At 52.7% G+C, this 13,000-nt stretch overlaps 1 protein-coding gene across 2 annotated transcripts in view; it reads left to right on the forward strand.

Annotated features, from left to right (window-relative positions):
• The window catches only part of LOC103166668 (protein mono-ADP-ribosyltransferase PARP14), a 60,024-nt gene extending 51,445 nt beyond the window's left edge, over positions 1-8,579 (forward strand). The window contains exons 16-19 of one of the 2 annotated variants that reach the window (XM_029063304.1): positions 361-472; positions 4,452-4,594; positions 6,493-6,667; positions 8,114-8,579. In XM_029063304.1, the coding sequence (XP_028919137.1) occupies positions 361-472; positions 4,452-4,594; positions 6,493-6,667; positions 8,114-8,403 (720 nt within the window). In that variant the 3' untranslated portion in view covers positions 8,404-8,579. The remainder of the gene's footprint in view (positions 1-360; positions 473-4,451; positions 4,595-6,492; positions 6,668-8,113) is intronic. The other variant, XM_039913567.1, reaches the window with a different exon arrangement.
• The last annotated feature ends 4,421 nt before the right edge of the window (positions 8,580-13,000 follow it).

Raw genomic sequence — 13,000 nt, forward strand, 5'->3', positions numbered from 1 at the left:
ACATAGTAAGCGCTTAACGAACACCGACATTATTATTACAAATGAGCAGAGTGCTGAGGGGAGGGGAAGGGAGAGGGGGAGGAGCAGAGGGAAAGGGGGGAAAGGGGGCTTAGCTGGGGGGAGGTGAGGAGGGAGCAGAGGGAGAAGGGGAAGCTCAGTCTCGGAAGGCCTCTTGGAGGAGGCCTTCTGGGGAGAGAGTGGGCCGTGGCGTCGCCGCGGGTCGGACGCGGCGGCGAAAGACAAGTCGTGAAGCGCTGACTGTGTGCCAGGCGCTCTGCGGAGCGCCGGGGCGGGGGCGAGCAAATGGGGTCGGACGCGGTCCCCGTCCCACGCGGGGCTCACGGTCTCCTTCCCCATTAGGTCATCAGCGTCCTGGTCAACCAGCAAGAGCTCCAGGTGGACTTTAGTGCTATGCAGGTCACTGGCTATCAAGGGAACAGCTGGCCCATTCAGCGAGTCTCCCTGCAAGGAGGTGAGTCGGAGATAGCCGTTTGAATAATCGTAACGAATAATCACGGTACTGGTTATTGTCGTTATTAATGCTATAGTATTTGGGGAGCGCTTTCTATCCGCCTAGCACGGTACGAAGCACTGGGGTAGATCCAAGGTGATCGGTTTGGACACAGTCCCTGTCCCACATGCGGCTCACAGTCCCGATCCCCGTTCTCATTCCCACTGGGAAGCAGCGTGGCTCAGTGGAAAGAGCCCGGGCTTCGGAGTCAGAGGTCATGGGTTCGACTCCCGGCTCTGCCACTTGGCAGCTGGGTGACTGTGGGCGAGTCGCTTCACTTCTCTGGGCCTCAGGTACCTCATCTGGAAAATGGGGATTAACCGGGAGCCTCACGTGGGACGACCCGATTACCCTGTATCTCCCCCAGCGCTTAGAACAGTGCTCGGCACATAGTAAGCGCTTAACAGATACCACCATTATTATTATTATTCATTCTACAGATGAGGTAAACCGAGGGCCAGAGAAGTGAAGCGACTCTCCCCAGGTGACACAGCAGACGAGTGGCGGATCCGGGGTTAGAACCCAGGTCCTCTGACTCCCAGGCCCGGGCTCTATCCACTGAGCTGCAGTGCTTCTCTTATTTGGTTTTGAGGGGATGTGTGAAGCGCTTACTATGTGCCAGGCACTGTGCTAAGCGCTGGGGTAATAATAATAATGTTGGAGTTTGTTAAGCGCTTACTATGTGCAGAGCACTGTTCTAAGCCCTGGGGCGGTTACAAGGTCATCAGGCTGTCATTCATTCAATAGTATTTATTGAGCGCTTACTATGTGCAGAGCACTGGGCTAAGCGCTTGGAATGGACAAATCGGTAACAGACAGAGACGGTCCCTGCCCTCTGACGGGCTTACATCCACGTGGGGCTCCCAGTCTTCATCCCCATTTTAATAATAATGTTGGTATTTGTTAAGCGCTTACTATGTGCACAGCACTGTTCTAAGCGCTGGGGGAGATACAGGGTTATCAGGTCGTCCCACGTGAGGCTCACAGTTAATCCCCATTTTACAGATGGGGGTCACTGAGCACAGAGAAGTTAAGTGACTCGCCCAAGGTCACACAGCCGACAAGCGGCAGAGCCGGGATTAGAACCCACGACCTCCGCCTCCCAAACGTGTGCTCTTTCCACTGAGCCACGCTGCTTCTCTACTAAGCGCTTGGGAGAGTACAGCATACTAGCATCGTGAGAAGCAGCGTGGCGCAGTGGAAAGAGCCCGGGCTTTGGAGTCAGGGCTCATGAGTTCGAATCCCAGCTCTGCCACTTGTCGGCTGTGTGACTGTAGGCAAGTCACTTCACTTCTCTGTGCCTCAGTTCCCTCATCTGTAAAATGGGGATGAAGACTGTGAGCCCCACGTGGGACAACCTGATTCCCCTATGTCTACCCCAGCGCTTAGAACAGTGCTCGGCACATAGTAAGCGCTTAACAAATACCAACATTATTATTATTATTATTATTGCCACTGAGCCACGCTAACCCCTGGAGGTTCTTAAGGGGTGGGAAAAGATGGCCTGAACGCTTTCGAAGGGCAATGATTAGGCCAGCACAGTGGAATCTGGACTGGAGTGGGGAGGGACAGGAGGCAGGGAGGTCAGCGAGGAGGCCGATGGAGGCATCGAGGCGAGGTGGGAGAGGTGCTCGCGTTAACGTGGCAGCTGTTTGGACGCAGGGGAATTTCGCCGATGTCGTGACGGTGGAACTGACAGGATTTAGTGAGGCCTTCGATAAGTGGGGGGAACGAGAGAGAGGAGTCCAGGAAAACGCCGAGGTGCGAGACGGGAAAGACGGTAGCGCCTTCGACGGGGACGGGAGAGTGAGCGGCAAGACGGGGTTTGGGTGGGGAGATAAGACGGTCGGTTTTAGCCCTATTAAGTTGGAGGTGGCGGGAGGCCATCCACGTAATAATAATTATTACGATAATTATTAATGGATAATCACGGATATTATTGGATAATCCTTGTAATAATAATATCGTTATGGTATTTGTTAAGCGCTTACTATGCGCCGAGCACTGTTCTAAGCCCTGGGGGAGATACAAGAGAAGCAGCGTAGCTCAGTGGAGAGAGCCCGGGTTTGAGAGTCAGAGGTCGTGGGTTCGAATCCCGGCTCTGCCACTTGGCAGCTGTGCGACACACCTTATTAACAAAATAAATAGGGTAATGAATAATAGACACAACTTGCCAGCTGTGTCTGTTATTTGTTACCCTATTAATTTTGTTAACAAGGTGTGTATCTCCTTGATTCTATTTAGAGAAGCAGCATGGCTCAGTGAAAAGAGCCTGGGCTGGGGAGTCAGAGGTCATAGGTTCGAATCCCGCCTCTGCCGCTTGTCAGCTGGGTGACTGTGGGCAAGTCACTTCACTTCTCTGTGCCTCACTCCCCTCACCTGTAAAATGGGTATGAAGACTGTGAGCCTCACATGGGACGACCTGATGACCCTGTATCTACCCCAGCGCTTAGAACAGTGCTCGGCACATAGTAAGCGCTTAACAAATACCGACATTTATCTTGATGATGTCTTGTTTTTGTTTTGTTCTCTTTCGCTCTGCTGTCCGTCTCCCCCGTTTAGAACGTGAGCCCGTCAATGGGCAGGGACGGTCTCTCTCTGTTGCCGAATTGTCCATTCCAAGCGCTTAGACCAGTGCTCTGCACATAGTAAGCGCTCAATAAATACTATTGAATGAGTGAATGAATCCAAACAAATCGGGTTGGACCCAGTCCCTGCCCCACATGGGGCTCCCAGGCTCAATCCCCACTTTCCGGATGAACGATGCAACCTCATGACAGGCAGGGAACGTGTCCACCGGCCCTGCGATACTGTCCTCTCCCAGCCGCTTAGTACAGTCCTTCACACACAGTAAGGGCTCAATAAATATGATTGATGAATTGAGGGCCTGCTGAGGAGGACGAGGCAACTGCCAGCCATGCGGCCCCTGGCTCCTCCCTGGCTTGAAGGCCCACCTCCTCCAAGAAGCCTTCCCCGACCGCGCCCTCCTCTCCTCTTCTCCCCCTCCCTTCCGAGTCGCCCCGACTCGCTCCCTTTCTTCATTCCCCCCTTCCAGCCCCGCACCGCTTACGTCCACATCCCCCATTTCTTTCTTTCTGTTCATGCCCATCTCCCCCTCTAGCCTGTCAGCTCACTGTGGGGAGGGGATAAGCTCGTTGTGGGCAGGGAAGGTGTCCGTTTATTAGTGTAATAATGATGATGATGATGATGGTATTTAAGCCCTTACTATGTGCCAAGCAGTGTTCTAAGCACTGGGGTAGATAGAAGGTCACCAGGTTGTCCCACGTGGGGCTCCCAGTCTTCATCCCCATTTTCCAGATGAGGTCACTGAGGCCCAGAGAAGTAAAGTGAGTTGCTCCAGGTCACACAGCTGACAAGTGGCAGAGCTGGGATTAGAACCCACGATCTCCTGACTCCCAGGCCTACACCATGCTCAATATCATTGTCCTCTCTCCCAGCGTGGCTCAGTGGAAAGAGCCCGGGCTTGGGAGTCAGAGGTCATGGGTCGATTACAGTCGATTAGACTGTAAGCCCGTCGATTAGACCGTAAGCCCGTCAAACGGCAGGGACCGTCTCTATCTGTGGCCGACTTGTTCATCCCCAGCGCTTAGTACAGTGCTCTGCACATAGTAAGCGCTCAATAAATACTATTGAATGAAAGGTTCGAATCCCAGCGCTGCCACTTGGCAGCTGTGTGACTGTGGGAAAGTCACTTCACTTCTCTGGGCCTCAGTTCCCTCATCTGTCGAATGGGGATGAAGACTGGGAGCCTCACGTGGGACAATCTGATGACCCCGTATCTACCCCAGTGCTTAGAACAGTGCTCGGCACGTAGTGAGCGCTTAGCAAATACCAATATTATCATTATTATTATAACAACGCTCTGCATAGGGTAAGCGTTCAATAAATCCGATCGAATGACCCCTTTTCCGCTGTGCAGGAAAACTCTTTGAGTTGCCCAAAGAGTGGGAGGACATGAAGGAGCAGGAAGTGAAGGTGGTCCCACTGCGCCAGGGAAGCCGGGAATACCAAAACGTCCAGGCCAGATTCTGTCAGACCTGTTCAAAGTTCCGGATCATCACGGTAAAACGGCGGCGGGTGGGGAGACGCGGAGCCGGACCGCTGGTGCTTTATTGGGCTCCCCCCCGTCCCTTCTTGTCGGGCCTAGAATTGGACAGGGAGCAGTGCAGCCTGGTGGCTAAAGCCCTGGGAGTCAGGAGGACCCGGGTTCAAATCTTGGCTCCACAGCTTGTCTGCTGTGTGATCTCGGGCAAGTCACTTCACCTCTCTGGGTCTCGGTGGCGTCATCTGGAAAATGGGGACGGGGACTGGGTCCGACCCGATTGGCTTGGATCCATCCCAGCGCTTAGAACAGTGCCTGGCACATAGTAAGCGCTTAACAAATATCATTATAATAACAATAACGGGGTGGCCGACAGAGGATCCGGCCCGGAGTCAGGGTCCGGGCGTCCGTTACGTCTGCCCGTCGAGAGAGAGATCTTTCCGACTGAATTATTATTTTTTTGGAGGTATTTCATTCATTCATTCGGTCGTATTTAGTGAGCGCTTACTGTGTGCGGAGCACTGTACTAAGCGCTTGGAAAGTACTATTCGGCGTATTTGTTAAGTGCTGTAAGTGCCGGGGTAAATACAAGTTGATCACTCTGAGCACGATCCCTTTCCCACAGGGGGTTCACAGTTTAGGAAGATAGGGATTGAATCCCCAAGCTCACTGTGGGCGGGGAATGTGTCTGTTTATTGATATATTGTCCTCTCCCAAGTGCTTAGTACAGTGCTTTCCACACATTAAGTGCTCAGTAGATACAAATGAATGAATGAATTTGACAGATGAGAGAACTTGGGCCCAGAGAAGTGAAGCGATTCGCCAAGGTCACCCAGCAGACAGATGGCGGAGCCGGGATGAGAAGCCAGGTCCTCTCCCAGGCCTGACCTCTTTCTACTAGGAATATGTCTGTTTATTGATATATTGTCCTCTCCCAAGCGCTTAGTACAGTGCTTTCCACACATTAAGTGCTCAGTAAATACAATTGAATGAATGAATTTGACAGATGAGAGAACCTGGGCCCAGAGAAGTGAAGCGATTCGCCAAGGTCACCCAGCAGACAAATGGCGGAGCCGGAATGAGAACCCGGGTCCTCTCCCGGGCCTGACCTCTTTCTACTAGGCCACGCTGAGTGACTTGCCCAAGGTCACCCAGCAGACAAGCGGCAGAGCCGGGATTAGAACCCAGGTCCTCTGACTCCAAGCCCGGCGCTCGAGCCACTAGACCACACTGCGATGGAAGAGCCGCGGGTCAGAGAGTCGGACGTCCCGGGTTCTAGATCCGGCTCTCATGTGCGTTCCCTCTGCGGCCTCCGGCAAGTCACTTAACCTCCCCTTGCCTCAGTTTCCCCAGCTGTAAATTGGGGGTAATACTAACTAAATCCTACTTTCCCGGGGTGTTTTGAGGCGTGAATAACTAATATAAGGTGCTTTGGTAATACAAGCCCCACCTAGAAACACAGCGTGAGAAGCAGCGTGGCTCAGTGGCGAGAGCCCGGGCTTGGGAGTCAGAGGGAGTGGGTTCTAATCCCGGCTCCGCCACTCGTCGCTGGGCAAGTCACTTCACTTTTCTGGTCCCCGGTGACCTTATCTGTCAAATGGGGATTAAGAGCGGGAGCCCCACGTGGGACAAACTGATGACCTTATATCTATCCCAGTGCTTAGTACAGTGCTTGGCACGTAGAAAGCACTTAACAGATACCATTATTATTATTATTATTATGCGTACAGTAGGCAGATCCCCGCTCCCTGTTGGCGTTGTAGGGGAGGGAGTTCTTCCATTCGCTAAGGGGGGTTGCCCAGGGGCTCCCGGGGCCTCGCGGGAAGGGACGAGGGCGGCGCGGGGGAGGAAGCGGGCACCGGGCCGTGGGACCCGTGTCCGCGCTCGGCAGCCCGCTCTCTCTTCGATGCCCGCGTAGATCGACCGGATTCAGAACCTCTACCTGTGGCAAAGCTACCAGGTGAAGAAGCAGAGCATGGACACCAAGAAAGACGGAGCCAGCAACGAGCGGCAACTCTTCCACGGCACCGCCCCCAATACGATCGACCACATTAACAAAATGGGCTTCAACCGAAGCTACGCGGGCCTGCACGGTAAAGGGGCCCACCGGGCCGACGGGCAAGGGGGCCTTAGTAATAATAATAATGACGATTATTATTATTATTATATTTGCTAAATGCCTATCATGTGCCAGGACCTGTATTAGGCGCTGGGGTGGACACAAGCAAATCGGGGCTCATGGTCTCAATCCCCATTTGACAGATGAGGGAACTGAGGCCCAGAGAAGTGAAGGGACTTGCCCAGGGTCACAGAGCGGACCAGTGGCGGAGCCGGGATTAGAACCCCTGGCCGTCTGACTTCCAGGCCCGTGCTCTAGCCACTACGCCATGTTGCTTCTCCATAATAGGAATAAGAATAATAATAATAATAATAATGGTACTTGTTAAGCGCTTACTACATGCCAAGCACTGTTCTAAGCCCTGGGGTAGATAAGCAGCGTGGCTCAGTGGAAAGCGCCCGGGCTTGGGAGTCAGAGGTCATGGGTTCGAATCCCAGCTCTGCCACTTGGCAGCTGTGTGACTTGTGCCTCAGTTATCTCATATGTAAAATGGGGATTAACTGTGAGCCTCCCTTGGGATAATAACCTGATGACCCTGAATCTACCCCAGCGCTTAGAACAGTGCTCTGCACAGAGTAAGCGCTTAACAAATACCAACATTATTATTGTTATTATTATAAGAGAAGCAGCGTGGCTTAGTGGAAAAAGCCCGGGGTTGGGAGTCAGAGGACATGGGTTCTAATCCTGACTCCGCCTCTGGTCGGGAATTTGGGCAAGCCACCTTACTTCTCTGTGCCCCAGTTCCCTCATCTGTAAAATGGGGATTAAGACTGTGAGCCCCGCGGGGGACAAGCCGATGACTTTTTATCTACCCCAGCGCTTAGAACACTGCTTGGCACATAGTAAGCGCTTATTAAATACCATTATTATCATTACTGTTTTTACTAAGAATACATACCCAGTGTGCTGAGCACTGGGACGCACACATCTTGAATGCTGGGATGGTGGAGAAGAGGAGGAGGGAGGGTTTTACAGTCTAAGGGGGGGGAACAACAAGATCAAGCAATCAATGATATCTATTGAGCACTTACTGTGTGCAGAGCACCGTATTAAGCGCTTAGGAGAGTCTAATATAATAGAGTAGAGAAACACTTTCCCTGTCCACAACGACCTTACGGCCTAAGGGGGAAGAACCAAATCGGAGGACAAAGAACAGGGATCGAGTCCCCATTTTACAGATGAGGAAACTGAGGCCCAGAGAAATGAAGGGTCTGGCCCCAGATCACCCCACAGACAAGTGGCGGAGCTGGGATTAGAACCCAGGTCCTCTGACTCCCGGGCCCGGGCTTCTTCCGCTAGGCTGCACTGAGCGACTTAGCCCTGGTCACACAGTGGACCGGTGTCCCTCAGGTGGAGTGTGAATGGGGCGAGCACCTGACGTCACTGATTTCCCCTCTCATTTCCCCCCACCCCACCACAGCAGCCTTGTTGGGGAACGGTACTTACTTTGCTGTGAACGCCAACTACTCGGCCAACGACACGTACTCAAAACCCAACATACAGGGCATCAAGTTCATGTATCTGGCCCGTGTGCTCACCGGAGAGTTCTGCGTGGGATGGCAAGGACTCATCACGCCTCCGGCGAAAAACACTCAGGACCCCACGGACCTGTACGACACCGTGACCGACCAACTTACCGCCCCGTCCATGTTCATCGTCTTCAACGACACCCAGGCCTACCCCGAGTACCTCATCAAGTTCACCAAGTGACCCGGCCCTCCGATCGATCGATCGATAGATCGATCCGGGGCCGCCCGGCTCTCCCATCGGCCCGGGAGCCCCTCCGGGCCGGAAACCGGACCCACGAACTCACTTGGAGTGTCCCAAGTGCCTTATGCATTTTCTCCGCTCACAGTAACCACCCCCAATAAATGCCCCTGAATGAACAAGCAAGTCCTCTCTCGAGGGGAGGGACGGGGTTCAGTGACGTGATTCTATGTCTTACGAGTAGAGCGGGAAGGGCTAACACCGGCCACGCACCAAATAGGCTTTCTATTTATCCTATTTCCTGTGGCCATGGCTCAGCGGTACCGTGATCGTGGGACGATGAGCACCGACCAACAGAACCTTCGCCCTCGGGGATTTCCGACCAAGACCTTCTCCCTCAGGGGTTTACGGTCCAGGACCCTCTCCCTGAGGGTTTACAGACCAGGACGTTTTCTTTATGGGTTTAGAGGTCAGGGTCTTTTCCCTCGGGGGTTTACGGGTCAGGACCTTTTCCCTCAGGGTTTACGGACCAGGACGTGTCCCGGCCAGGACATTTCCCCCAGGGCTTAGGAGCCGGGACTTTTTCCCTCAGGGGTTTATGAGCCAGGACCTTTTCCCTTAAGGTTAGCGGGCACGGACCTTTTCCCTCAGGGTTTAAGGACCAAGGCATTTCCCCCAGGACATAGGGGCCAGGACCTTTTCCCTCAGGGTTTATGGGCCAAGATATTCCCCCTCAAGGTTTTAAGGGCCAGGACCTCTTCCCTGAGAGGTTTACGAGCCAGGACATTTTCCTTCAGGGTTTTACGAGCCAGGAACTTTTCCCTCAGGGGTTTATGAGCCCGGACCTTTCCCCTCAGGGATTTACCAGCCAGGACCTTTTCCCTCAAGGTTTGAGGACCAGGAACTTTTCCCTCAGGGTATACAGACCAGGACATTTCCCCCAGGGCTTAGGGGCCAGAACCTTGTCCCTCAGGGGATTAAGGGCCAGAACCTTTTCCTTCAGGGGTTTACGAGCCAGGACGTTTTCCTGTAAGGTTTGTGGGCCCAGACTTTTTCCCTCGGGGGTTTACGAGCCCGGACATTTTCCCTCAGGGGTTTACAGACCAGGACATTTTCTCTCAAGGTTGGTGGGCCCAGACCTTTTCCCACAGGGTTCACAAGTCAGGACTTCTCCCTCAAGGTCTGTGGGCCCAGACCTTTTCCCTCAGGGATTCACAAGCCAGCAACTTTCCCTCAAGGTTTGCAGGCCTGGACCTTTTTAACCCCAGAGCTTAGGGGCCAGGACCTTTTCCCTCGGGGTATACGGGCCAGGACGTTTTCCCTCAAGGTTTTAGGGACCAGGACTTTTTCCCTCAGGGTTTACCTTTTCCCTCAGGGGTTTACGGGACAGAACCTTTTCCTTCAAGATTCATGGGCCTGGACCTTTTCCTTCAGAGTTTGAGGACCAGGACTTTTTCCCTCAGGTAGGTGGGGAGAATCATTGTCTATCAGATAGGAAGAGGGATATGTGACTCTCCCCCATTGACCCAGCATGGACCATCCCACACCCCCTGATCCTCCCCTCTCCATCCCTGACTCTCCTCCAAGGACCCAGCACTGACCATCCCACACCCTCTGACTGTCCCCTCTCCATCCCTGACTCTCCCCAGTGACCTCCCTCAGACCATCCCACACCCCTGATTCTCCCCCGGTGACCCAGCATGGACCAAAGGGCCAGAGTTTGTCATGAGGTGTGGGGGGGCCTCCCCGGCCTCAGGCCCCCACAGCTGCCTCAATTCTCTCGGGCACAGAGGTCATGGGCTAGTCTGTCCTGGGGCTGGGCATGGGCATCTAGACTATAAGCTCCTTGTGGGCAGGTAACGTGACTGCCAAACCCTGTTGTATTATCCTCTCCTAAGCACTTAGTACAGTGCTCTGCACACAATAAGTGCTCCATAAATACTATTGACGATGACCATCTGCCCAGAATCTGCATGGGGACTGACAGTCATTCGTTCAATCGCATTTATTGAGAGCTTACTGTGTGCAGAGTACTGTATTAACCACTTGGAAAGTAAAATTCGACAACAAATAGAGACAATCCCTACCCAACAACGGGCTCACAGTCTAGATGAGTCCCTACTGTCTCCCGCTCTAGACGGTAAGCTTGTTGCGGACGGCGAACGTATTTACCATATTTTCTACTTCGCTCTGCTGCCCGGATCCCTTTTCTAGAAAAACATTCAGTTCATGTTGCCCCACTCCTCAAGACCCTCCAGTGGTTGTCCCATCCACCTCTGCGTCAAATAGAAACTCGTCACCATCCGCTTTAATGCCCTCCATTCAGGTCTCCCCCTCCTACCTCACCTGGCTGCTCTCCTGCTCCAGCCCGGCCCGCACGCTCGGCTCCTCCCACGCCAACCTCCTGGCTGCACCTCGATCTCATCTATCATCTATATCATCTATATTTATCAGGAGCAGCGTGGCTCAGTGGCAAGAGCCCGGGCTTGGGAGTCAGAGGTCATGGGTTCGAATCCCGGCTCTGCCACTTGTCAGCTGTGTGGCTGTGGGCGAGTCACTTCACTTCTCTGGGCCTCAGTGACCTCATCTGTCAAATGGGGATGAAGACTGGGAGCCTCACGTGGGACAACCCGATGACCCTGTATCTACCCCGGCGCTTAGAACAGTGCTCTGCACATAGTAAGTGCTTAACAAATACCAACATTGTTATTATTATCTCGCCGCCAACCTCTCGCCCACGTCCCGTCTGTGGCCTGGAACGTCCTCCTTCTTCATATCCGACAGATAGTGACTCTCCCCACCTTCAAAGCCTTAAGGCGGGCACATCTCCTCCAAGAGGCCTTCCCTGACTAAATCCTCAGATTTGCATCCTTTATTGACCCCTCCCTCCGCCCCACCGCACTTACGTGCAGTCGCTGTGGGCAGGGATTGTGCCTGTTCATTGCTCTGTTGTCCTCTCCCAAGCGCTCAGTACAGTGCTCTGCACACAGTAAGTGCTCAAAAAATACGAATGTACGAATGAATTATGTTTATATCCATAATTTATTTAAATTAATGTCTGCCTCCTCCTTCAGACTGTAAGCTCATTTGGGGAAGGGAATGTGTCTACCAACTCTGTTGTATTAGAATATCCCAAGTGCTCAATACAGTGCTCTGCACACAGTAAGTGCTCCATAAAAACTATTGATTAATTCATCAACCTTCTCATTCTCCACTACTTCAGACTGTAAGTGCTTTGTGGTCAGGGAATGTGTATCCCAACTCCGTTGTACTGGACTTTGGCAAGCACTCAAGAAATACCTGGACTGGTTGTTTTTTTTTATGGTATTTGTTAAGCGCTTACTATGTGCCAGGCACTGTACTAAGCGCTAGGGGTGGATACAGCAAATTGAGTTGGACTCAGTCCCTGTCCCATATGGCGCTCACAGTCTCAATCCCCATTTTACAGCCCATTTAGACTGTGAGCCCGTCACTGGGCAGGGATTGTCTCTATCTGTTGCCGAATTGTACATTCCAAGGGCTTAGTACAGTGCTCTGCACATAGTAAGCGCTCAATAAATACTATTGAATGAATGAATGAATGAAGATGAGGGAACTGAGGCACAGAGAATCGAAGTGACTCACCCAAGGTCACACAGCAAAGTGGCGGAGCCGGGATTAGACTGGTTGATTGCAGAGCACTGCTCTAAGTCCTTGGGAGGATCCAATTCATTCATTCATTTGTAATCGTTGAGTGCTTACTGTGTGCAAAGCAACTGTTCTAAGCGCTTGAGCACTGTACTAAGCACTTGTACAATCCAACAGAGTTGGGAGGCAAGTTGGGGGACATGATGGCCGAGTAAGCGTCTCCAGGTCGGAGCGCGAGCCCCCAGTGCTCCCGGGACCGTATCTCGGGGCCTACGCGGAGAACTTTGCATAGCCAAACCCGCCCAGTCAACACCTCAAGTCGCCACAGGCCCGCCATGCCGATGGGATGCCAGCGACGACAAATTCGTTCAGTGTTCCGCCTTTCATTCATTCATTCAACCGTACTTTTTGAGCACTTACTGTGTGCAGAGCACTGTACTAAGCGCTTGGGAGAGGACAATACAACAATAAACAGACACATTCCCTGCCCACAACCAGCCCCACACCACTTATGTATATATCTGTCATTTTATTTATTTATTTTCATGCCTGTCTCGCCCTTTAGACTGTGAACTCGTGTGGGCAGGGAATGTGTCTATTATATTGTTATAATATGACGGTCTAGTGGCGGGGAGACAGACGTGAATAGAAATAAATCAATGAGGGATATGGACATAAGTGGTGTGGGGCTGGGAGGGGGGAGCCCGTCGTTGGGCAGGGATTGTCTCTATCTGCTGCCGAATTGTCCATTCCAAGCGCTTAGTACAGTGCTCTGCACCCAGTAAGTGCTCAATAAATATGACTGAATGAATGAAAGGGAGCAAGTCAGGGCGACGCAGAAGGGGGTGGGAGAAGAGAAAAGGGGGGGCTTAGTCTGGGAAGGCCTTTTGGAGGAAGTGGGCCTTCAATAAGGCTTTGAAGGTGGGGAGAGTCATTGAGAGTAATTTCCTCCATCAATTGTAGAGAAGCAGCG

This window comes from Ornithorhynchus anatinus, chromosome 1, assembly GCF_004115215.2.
Source record: "Ornithorhynchus anatinus isolate Pmale09 chromosome 1, mOrnAna1.pri.v4, whole genome shotgun sequence".
Taxonomy (NCBI): domain Eukaryota; kingdom Metazoa; phylum Chordata; class Mammalia; order Monotremata; family Ornithorhynchidae; genus Ornithorhynchus; species Ornithorhynchus anatinus.